Source organism: Nannobrachium achirus (genome assembly GCF_963921795.1).
Source record: "Nannobrachium achirus genome assembly, chromosome: 8".
Taxonomy (NCBI): domain Eukaryota; kingdom Metazoa; phylum Chordata; class Actinopteri; order Myctophiformes; family Myctophidae; genus Nannobrachium; species Nannobrachium achirus.
The window spans coordinates 8768301-8779078 of NC_137817.1; the positions used below are offsets into that span (position 1 = coordinate 8768301).

Consider the following 10778-nt stretch of genomic DNA (forward strand, 5'->3'; position numbering starts at 1 on the left):
AGTGATAGGAGCCAGACAGGTTGATATGCCACCGACACTATAGCGGACCTGTTGGATACGGCACTAAATTCACACAGCGCAGCCTGAATGCAGCAGGTGTTCTGAGCCTTTGATTAGGCAGCGGTCCGTTATCCACCTCTTTCCGCGGGAGTTTACTGGAGATTATTTGGACCACACTTCCGGTTTAACAGCAGACATACAAGCTCACGTCGCGTCACAGATGCAACCCGTTGTGAGCTTGTAAATCACACTCGGCTGCGGCGCCGGAAGCTCGGTACAACGTCTGCGAAATGCACGTGGGGCGTTGGAAACCCGTGGATAAAGCGGAGCGCTCATTATTCTATAATTCACCACTGATTTCAGTGCTTGACCAATCAGAATCAAGCATCCAAGCCGGGTAAATAATGCAAGTTAATTTAAAGTATGGGCTGAAATGTATTGTCAGATTTGTGTCCCAGTCAGGCAAAAAGAGCAGATTTACGTTTATCAATGTCTTCATCTCTGTTGGGAGCTTGTAGAATTTCGCTGCACGGCATGCTCACTAAGCCTGCAGGGGTTGACACTAAGGTCTCAGAGGCACATGCCTGTCGGGCAAGTACAGGTCATGTTTTACCTGCCCAAAGCCCACTTGCCTGAAAAGTAAATTGACCATTGAATTACTGGTACATTTAACATATTTTTTGTGCAATAAAGAAAATGTCATATCTCAATGTACAGTATGTGTCAAATACCCTTCTTAGCTATGAATATGACAGTTATTTTTTTTTATATTATTATGTTATATTATATTTATATTAAGTGTAGCAACAGCACATTATAGGTCAACAGTGCTCTTGTTTTACATTCCACAAACCAGAAGACGGAGCGCTCTGGCCACGTTCAGGTGTTTAGACAGACATATGGTGTTGCGTTTATAGACGGTTGTGTGTCCAGTCGGGCAACCCGAAAGCAAACTCGACCCGCCCAAAAGCTTTATTTACCTGCCAAAGGCAACTAGTTGTACAACCCTTAAAGGGATATTCCACTTTCAAAAAAACTTTTGGTCATTGTATCGTCTAACCAGGCTTTAACGCCCTGAACAGTTTTTAATTTGCTTGATTCAATATTTAGATATTTGATGTAAATGTTATCAGGCCCTCCAGGCCCAGGGCCTCTCCCCATACACACCCATTGTAACGTCAAACTCCATTTTAACCGTAATGGATTCATTAAAAAACACCCATTATCTTTTCTGGTGACTCATACTACCCTCCTAATACGTGAGCAGGCTGTGTTTTTTCAATAACCTACATTTATTTTTAATAATTCTTTGGGAAAATAGAATAAAAATAAAAAAAATAAAAAATAAAAGGTTATCGTGTGTATGGGGAGAAGCCCTGGAGGAGGAGGGCCTGATAACATTTACATCAAATATCTAAATATTGACTCAAGCAAACTAAAAACGGTTCAGGGTATTCATAAAAGCCTGATTAGACGATAAAACCAGTAAGACTCCCTAATCGGGAGATAAGCGACCGTTGGTCGCTTATCTCCTGTCACACTGCTGACATCAGTATGACATCACACCGTACACAAATGACCCTTATATAAGACCGGCATTATCTACCGACAGATTAGTAACAAGATGTCAAAATCATTGAAGGTTTACCCTACTAACCAACTGTTTACCATAGCAACCATGTTTTTTACCTTAGCAACCAACTGTTTACCCTAGCAACCAACTTTTTACCACAGCAACCATGTTTTTTTTACCCTAGCAACCAACTGTTTACCCTAGCAACCAATTGTTTACCATAGCAACCATGTTTTCTTACCCTAGCAACCAAATGTTTACCCTAGCAACCAACTGTTTACCATAGCAACCATGTTTTTTACAGGGCCTGGGATTGATGACATCAGAAATCTCCATATATGGGCATGAAAGGGATTTTGTTTCTGGAAATATGTCTGTGGGGTGCCACATTTGGAATAAAACACTTACATCACACATCTGGATATCCATACAGCCCATCTAGTTTGCCTGTGTCCATTTATGCCCATATATCTGATGACATTGGGACAATGATCTCCATATATGGGCATAAAACTTATGTTAATTAGTAAAGCCTGGGGATCTCCATATATGGGCATGAGGGGTACCCTAAAAGGGCATCATCTGGGAATAGCAAATATAGTTATCCTAGAAAGTGAAAATCTTACATCAAAGGCCATAACTACCTACCTACCACCATACTGCATTCCTCATTAAACTACCTACCAGTAAGATGCCTAAGGGAGAAAAGCAAAGGGCGAGGTTGCACCATTTCTTGGTCTTCTGGCCAGTGATGTATATCGGACCATTTAACCATATATGGAGACATCTGGTACCCAAAGATATTCACAGATATGGGCTTAATATTGATGACATAAGGGATCTCCATATATGGGCGTAAAAGGGATTTGGTTCCCCTGGCATCACAGGGATCTCCATATATGGGCATAAAATGGATTTGGTTACCCTGGCAACACGGGGATCTCCATATCTCCATATATGGGCATAAAAGGGATTTGGTTCCCCTGGCATCACAGGGATCTCCATATATGGGCATAAAAGGGATTTGGTTCCCCTGACATTACAGTGATGTCAGTGGCTGGTTCTACAGAGGGGATCTCCATTTATGGGCATAAAAGGGAATGTATGTATGATGATGTCAGATATCATAGACGTCATAGGACTTTCACATAACGAATAACTGAGTAAGCATGTAAACCCGTAAAATCTATATTTGGGCATGGCTGATTTATGACCTCATCATGATGACACGAGCAAACACAGCTGAATTGTATAAATGATCAGTGCAGAAACCAACAGAAGTATTTGACCAAGACTCTTCGATTTAAACATCAACAAAGGTGTGACGTTTGTTGATGGTCACGTGTGACGTGTGACGGACGGACGGACGGACGGACGGCCGGTGGAGGTTTTCATAGTAAACTGCTCCCTGACGGTCGCAATTACCAAAAGTTGTTTTGAAAGTGAAATATCCCTTTAAGGCCTGTCCATACTTTGACCGAAACCGAACTTTTCAGTCAAAAGGTCCGGTTCGACTACAAAATGACGTCACTCGCGACTTCTGAAAAGCACTACACGGAATGAGAGTTCGGAAATTTGATACGCTTGATATATGTTTCAGATTCTGACAGGATACTGTCACAAGGAGCTTCCACCCCTCTCTCCCCTCCTCCAAATCCAGAGCCTACTATTTCAACTCCCCAGACCTCTTCTCCTCATCCTCCAAAATCTTCCCCCGTTCCATGTGCTGCTCCTGAGGAGCCAGCAGGCACAGAGACCATTAACCCACTCCCTGGACCTTCATCGCCAAGTATGCATCTTTTATTTCATTTTTATTTTTTTGCATTGGCAGGTCAACCAGGACTAAATTGTGGAGTGTAATTGAAGACAAACAAATGCAGTGCCTGTATTTTGACAACACACACACGACATCTGGCCAGTGATGTATATCGGACCAGTTACCCATATATGATAGTCAACAATGTTATGTCAGAACATGCCCATATATGGGCATTCCCAGATATGCCCTTAATATTGATGACATTGGGACAGGGAACTCCATATATGGGCATAAAACAGACAACGTAATTAATTTGCAAGTGTGATCAGGGAATGCCCATACAGTATGGGATGGAGGTATACTGTAAGACCCCAAACATGCTTACTTCGTTTTGTGAAAATCCTGTGACATGATCACATCTGACATCATACATACAATCGCTTTTATACCCATACATGGTTGCCATATGAAGTTCTGTTAGATATGGGCTTAATATTGATGACATCAGGGATCTCTATTTATGGTGTGTCTCGGGACCAAAAGCAAAAGCTTATCGGTTGCATAACCGATAACCGTAGTTAACCAAAATGTATTAAAAATGCGCTTTTTTACCCAATTAAAAAAGGGAAAACATCTGTTTTTTCCTCATAATAAAGCTCCCTATTTGCACAGTAAAAACAACAATACAACGAGGAAGAAGGAAGAATATGATACAAATGTTTTCTATAAGAAAAGTGTTTTTTTGCAGTACGGTAGGATGGATTGACATAATCATGTAAACGCGTCGCGTGTGAGCAACGGCATGCATGGATGTTACACCGACATTGGTGTCGGGGGCTTGGCACAGAAATGGGTGACCACATCGCATAGTTGCATTGGGTGATGTTACTCAGACATTGGTGTCTGGGGCTTTATCTGTGACACCGAACGAAGCTTTGAGTATTCAATTCTTTTGAGTCAGCCCTAGACAGCATGTCATTAAATAAAGACATGCATACAATTATCAACTCAATGCAATATCATTCCAATAAACTGACAAATGCATACAAAACATTTCAGGATATCAAAGGACGCAGCCAGCAGAAGGAAGCTTGGATCTCAACAAATTCCTCATCAATCCAAATGAATGTCTACTGGATGCTGAGGAGGAGACCGATGCACTCGGCACAAGCACTGACACCTCACCGCCTGCGCAGCAAGAAATTAAGAGTAAGTATTATTATTATTACCGTAATTGCTGGACTATAAGCCGCACCTGATTATAAGCCGCACCTGCTAAATTTAGAACAAAAAACAAATGTTTACATATATAAGCCGCACCTGACTATAAGCCGCAGGTGTCCTTCCTGCTTCCTGCTAGAGTGCCTCTGGTGGCTGTTAGCTGTAAAAATCTACATGTAAATCCTTGTTAAAGACCATTGTAAAACTAACTAACTGGCCGTTAGATGTAAACAATCTCTATATAAGCCGCACCGTTGTATAAGCCACAGGGTTCAAAACATGGGAAAAACGCCGCGGCTTATAGTCCGGCAATTACGGGTAATAACTTCTTTTGCCGCCATTTAGGTTGTTAACAGTCAGCTCATGGCCATCAAAGTAGCTTCTTTTCCAATTTATAGAAACATAGCCATCCATTATTTCCTATCGCGGTCTTGTGTAAAATAAAGCTGCATCGCTCACAGAGTGAAAAAAATAACTAAGAAAAAAACAACCTTATGGGGGCCGCCATTACGGAGCAAGAGGCTCCTCCTCCCCCTCTGTTTGCATCAATTTTCAGACATAGAAATAGAGAAAGTAGATCCAGGCATAGAAAACCACCAAAGAAGTGATTCCACCGCCATTATTGTTTATGTGCGCTCCAGATTTGAGACTAACGTTACGGGAGCTGCTGCTACTGTACACACCCGTGCCACCCCTCATCTGCTTACAGTGCTCAGACAGGTAAAAGAACCAACGCCCGTTATGGCGCGGCGGACACAGGAAACAAAGAACGAGCGCTCGTTTAGCAGTAAAATGGTTAAAGGACCAGGTCACCTCTGGAACAACCAGATCTTATTTTATTGTTGTGTGGGACACAATCAACACAATCCTGAATTTTTTTTTTGTGTTCAATCTGTGTTTTTAGATATGTTAGTATTTCAGCATGCTACAACTGGTCATATGATGCATTTTGCATCATATGACCAGCTGTAGCATGCTGAAATCGGCTGAAATACTAAAATATCTAAAAACACAGATTGAACACAGGATTGTGTTGATCGTGTCCCACACAACAATAAAATAAGATCTGGTTGTCCCAGAGGTGACCTGGTCCTTTAAAATCAGCGTGTTTTCAAATAGCCTGGTTATTTTGTTCTGTGAAATGTACATAATAGGGGCCTCTGGTAATTTTCTGTTTGTGCAACCTCTGTCACAGGCATGTCCCACCTGTCCTTATTTAGTAACTGATTTGTCAGTCTTAGTAGATAATAGCTATGTACGTGGTGGATGGAAAATAGATTGAAATTTTAGGAACCCAGTGTTCACTATTGTTATTTGTTCTGCTCCTAGACACCCTGCACATGGTTGTGTGTAAAGAGGAGGATCCTCCTGAACAGGAGAGGAGCTCCACTCTGCTCCAGGAGGAACCAGAGCCTCCACACATTAAAGAGGAACAGGAGGAACCAGAGCCTACACACATTAAAGAGGAACAGGAGGAGATACTTCAAAGACCAGAGGAGCCTGATCGGTCAATGTTGACATCATCAGCAGTGAAAAGTGAAGATGGTGATGAAAACATCTCTACTCACTGCTGTGAAGTTGAAGTTGAGCTTGAATCTGACGCTGAAGTCACTGAAGACAGTGATGATTGGGAGGAGAGCAGTGGAGGTCAGTCAGTGTCTAAATGACTAAATTTGGGGAAAAGATTTACATTGTAAAAAGATAAAATGTACTGGTACTACTCTATGCGACAGGTCTCCACCAGGCCAGCTTGCTTATTGTAGGAATCTGGCTTTTTGTTTAGAATGGAACACTCCTGCAAACTTTGAAAGCCAGTCTTAGCCAATCAGAATAGAATGTAAAAAATCAGGCAGGTCTGTCTTGATGACATGACTAGAGATAATGCGTACTGATTAGGACTGTCAATCGATTGAAAATATTGAATCTGATTGATAGCATTATTGTCCATAGTTAATCATGATGAATCGCAAATTAATCAAACTAGAATTTCGGGCCCCCTTCGGGGGCCCTCAAATCTAGAGCTCGGGCCCCCGGACGGTATACCAGCAATCAAATGGATTTGTAATGGGCAAATATGGGTAGTTCTTTTTTTGAGAAAAAATATTTTTTTGAGAAAAAATATTTTTTTGAGAAAAAATATTTTTTTGAGAAAAAATATTTTTTTGAGAAAAAGTATTTTTTTGAGAAAAAATATTTTTTTGAGAAAAAATATTTTTTTGAGAAAAAAAAAATGAGAAAAAAAGAAGTTTTTTGAAAAAAAAGTTTTTTGAAAAAAAAAAAAGTTTTTTGAAAAAAAAAACGTTTTTTGAAAAAAATAATGTTTTGGCCTAATTGTGTTATTATTATTACTATAATAGGCCTGCCAATGTTTTATTTTTTACACACACACACACAGACAGACAGACAGACAGACAGACAGTATGTTGCTGTGAAGAGGTGAGTGGGCCGAACTCTAGACGTGAGTGGCCCGAAGGGCCGCCAACTTCTTGTAAGATACAGGCTCTCGGCTAGCTAGGCTCTCGCTGCTGCGCCCGTCACTGCTGAAGCAAACTGTAACCTGATACTTTGGTGACGAAAATTGCGTAGGAGACACTCTGGGGAAAGATTTGCATAGCAAACCCACACATTACTTTTCTACAAAGTGTACATCGTGCGAATACAATAGCTTCAGGAGAAGCTGCTAGGAACATTGGGGTAAAAATGTGCGTTTTTTGTGCAAAAGGTGGAGTCTTTAGATGCAGTGTAAATGTGATTCTATCGCGCAGGATGCTTAAAAATATTTGAAGAGCGTCGCTGTGGGTTATGGCTGCTGAGATATTTTGTATCCGCTCTAAACCTACCTGAAAAAGTTTTTTTTTTTTTTTCTTTTTTCAACTTTAAATACTCTCATCAACATGGGAGTAGGCTTGCTTTATACAAATGCATGTTTATTATTATGGAACTGACAAATACTGTCCAGAATCTTAAGTAAGTAACAAAAGGTGTGCATGGGATAAAAATAAAAATGCTGAAATCATAAACTCAAGCCAAACAAATAACAGATGGGCACATTGGTGTACTAATTGTAACATTTCATAGTAATCTAATACACAAACACAGCCCACTTTCTCTCCCAGATAAAAAAAAAGAAAGATACTATTTTGAATTGCAAGTTGAGCTCTAAAGCCCTGCCAGGTGGTTCTCTCAACAGGACAAAAGTAATCTACTGTCGATGTGAATTTTAGTTACCACCAGAGTAATTCTAGTCTACAATACCACTTGTCGGATAAGCACACAGCTTATGCAGAGAAACTACGCCCCCTCCTCGCTAAATGCAAGCCACGCTGGATAGTTTGTTGAGGAGACAACAGGGGACATTGTGGAGGATCTGTGTGAAATAATTTGCTTCCGAGTCAATGACTGGACGTAAAGGGGACTTGGAGAGAGGGAGTGTGTGTGTGAGTGAGTGAGTGAGAGTCTGTGTGCGAGCAAGAGAGCATTTTACTGTTCAAGGAGGTTTGGTCATTTGTGGCATCGCCATCAGTGCATAGCTTCCTGGTTCCCCAGACCGCGGCGTCACAGCAGGTTAATCGCGTGTCAAAACAAATAGCGCCGTTAAAAGAATTTTGCATAAATGTGTTATTATTGTGTTAACTTTGACAGCCCTAGTACTGATATGCGTGATGTATGGACAAAATCGGTTTGAGTAATAATATGAGTTTAGCAAAACTGCCTCCTGGCGGCGCGCTATAGCAAGATGATTTGAAAATGTCTCGCCCTCTCTCACCCGCCATCTTCGTCTGTTGGTGTGTTTTCTTTGTCTCTGTCTTTTTCTCTCAGGAGTGAGGTCCCACTCTTCCCAGACTCTATCTGGGATGTTCTATCGCTGTCCCTGTCCTGAGTGTCCATACTGCTTCACATCTTACGTCTTCCTCCATGAACACATAAGGACGAGACACAACGCCTTCTTCTCCCAAATGCTGAGTAATGGGCAGATCACCTCATCAGCCTGTCAGCAAATCACCAACTCTGTAACCAGCCAGAAGCAAGGAGACACAGATGAACCGGGATCTTGCGGTCATCAACAGTTTACCAATACTTTAACTGAACCAGGAGAAGTACATACATATCATGTGGCTTCCACTCAAAGTAAAATGCATATCTGTAAACATTGTGACAAGAGTTTCAGTCGGTCAGATAAACTGAAGGTACACCAGCGTATCCACACTGGAGAACAACCTTTCCACTGTGAACATTGTGACAAGAGTTTCAGTCGGTCAGATAAACTGAAGATACACCAGCGTATCCACACTGGAGAACAACCTTTCCACTGTGAACATTGTGATAAGAGTTTCAGTAATTCGTCTAACCTGAAGGCACACCAGCGTATCCACACTGGAGAAAAACCTTTCCACTGTAAACATTGTGATAAGAGTTTCAGTAATGTGTCTACCCTGAAGTCACACCAGCGTATCCACACTGGAGAAAAACCTTTCCACTGTAAACAATGTGATAAGAGTTTCAGTCAATTGTCTAACCTGAAGTCACACCAGCTTTTGTCAGCGTGTGCACGCTCGAGAAAACCCAGTGTTGTTAACACAGTGTTAACACTGTGAGAAGAGTTTGTCATTTAAGTGCTCTGAAAAGCCGCCTTACGGCTCAAAGACCAACTTCAAACATGGTACAAAACACACAAAAATAGCCATGACGTTATGTTCAGGGTTTCCGGCAGCGCTTTATTGGCCGGGACCCCGCCCGGCCAAGGGCCTGTGGAAAATAATAATAATAATCGCTAACCGCACGTGCAGGCGCGCTACACGCGACACAGCTCTTAAAAGTGTTCAGGAATGTGCCTCATGTCTCACAGCGCTGCCTACCAGTGCACACAATATATTTGTGTTACATAGTTGTTATTTCTTATTCTTTTGTGCTTAAGTAAAGGTTATAGATGAGCTATTTTAAAGTAACCTAGGTATAAATAGGGCTAAAGTGAAGTTTTATAGAATAATCATTTATATCTCCAAAGTAACTAGTAATTAAAGTTTTCAAAAAATTGTAGTGGTGTAAAAGTAAAATATTTAGATCGAGATGTAGCGGAGTAGGAGTAAAAGTACTGAAAACAGGAAATACTCAAAATCTCCTTTGTACAGTATAAGTAGGCCTACAGTAAACATCAGTAAAGTAAGTAAATCTACTTAGTTACTATTAACTTTACACCACAGTTTTTTTCTGTGCTGTAGGCATCTATTTATATGGCTGGTTGGTTAACCTGCTTAACCTGAAAAAAAAGAAAAGAAAAGGTTACACTGACCTGTAATGGCTGTAAAAAACATGTATTTATTCAATGTTGAATAAATGTGAGTGATGATAGCATGTAGTTGTGTTTTCTGTCATCATGGGCACGGTCATGTGCTTGTTAAAGCAACTTCTCCTATGTTGAGGGCAAAAATAAAAATGAATAGAAATTAAGGTAATTCAATTAATCTAATTAATTAATTAAACATTTTCGGCGCCAGAGTCCACCCCAGGGACGTGCAGGGCCCCTGATTCAGCCCGGGAAAAAAAGTTGGAGAGGCCCTCATTGCGTGCTATAGAGAGAGATCTCTCTCTATAGCGCTGCTGCTACTCAAAGATTTGCCATTTCAGATCATGACAAGTGACAAGCCAGTGGGCCAATTACTGTACATGAGTTATATTTCGTCGTTGTTGGGTGAAATTGTTTGTTTGGGTAAATTAGTGAAAACAGCCGATCTACAAGCACACAACGCCTCGCACCGCGAGCCGCGAGGCGTTGTGTGCTTGTAGATCTGCTGTTTTCACTACTTTCGTGCAACGGCCTTATATGATGAAGCAGGGCTTTACTTTGCGAAAAGATGTATACATTTGAAACTTATACGAGGTTTCTGCCCGACAGTGACGATTTACTTTGTTGGCCGCCCAGCCCCCAAAATGGAACGAAGGCCGACATTTTATTTTAATTTTTTTCCTACTGGCCGGCCTGGACCGGCCGGGAATGAACGGCCGTTCGGGAATTGTCCCGCTTTTCCCAATGGCCAGCACGTCCCTGACCCACAGTCAAATGTTTAGCAAGACTGCAGGCTGCAGTCAGGCGTGTTGTTGCCAGGATTATTCGTGAAGCATTCCCGGAACAGAAAGATCCCATAATTGGCCGCTAGTTGCGCTGTTTTCCCCCGGCGAGGTACCAAAAAGAATATTTCTCCATTGGACTCCAGTCATTTCCCCATT

The 10778-nt window shown here is 41.4% G+C and overlaps 1 protein-coding gene across 1 annotated transcript; it reads left to right on the forward strand.

The window, feature by feature from the left end:
- Positions 1-3179: 3179 nt before the first annotated feature.
- On the forward strand, positions 3180-9671 carry LOC308289773 (uncharacterized protein). The gene is made up of 4 exons (XM_080731525.1): positions 3180-3362; positions 4392-4541; positions 5883-6200; positions 8373-9671. Exons 3-4 carry the CDS (start codon positions 5894-5896, stop codon positions 9146-9148), a joined length of 1083 nt encoding a protein of 360 aa, XP_080587651.1. The 5' UTR covers positions 3180-3362; positions 4392-4541; positions 5883-5893; the 3' UTR covers positions 9149-9671.
- Positions 9672-10778: the final 1107 nt, after the last annotated feature.

Coding starts and splice junctions, on each gene's coding strand:
- LOC308289773 (XM_080731525.1), top strand. CDS start 5,894: ATGGTTGTGTGTAAAGAGGAGGATCCTCCTGAACAGGAGAGGAGCTCC. Junction 6,201..8,372: donor TTGGGAGGAGAGCAGTGGAG/GTCAGTCAGTGT, acceptor TTTTTCTCTCAG/GAGTGAGGTCCCACTCTTCC.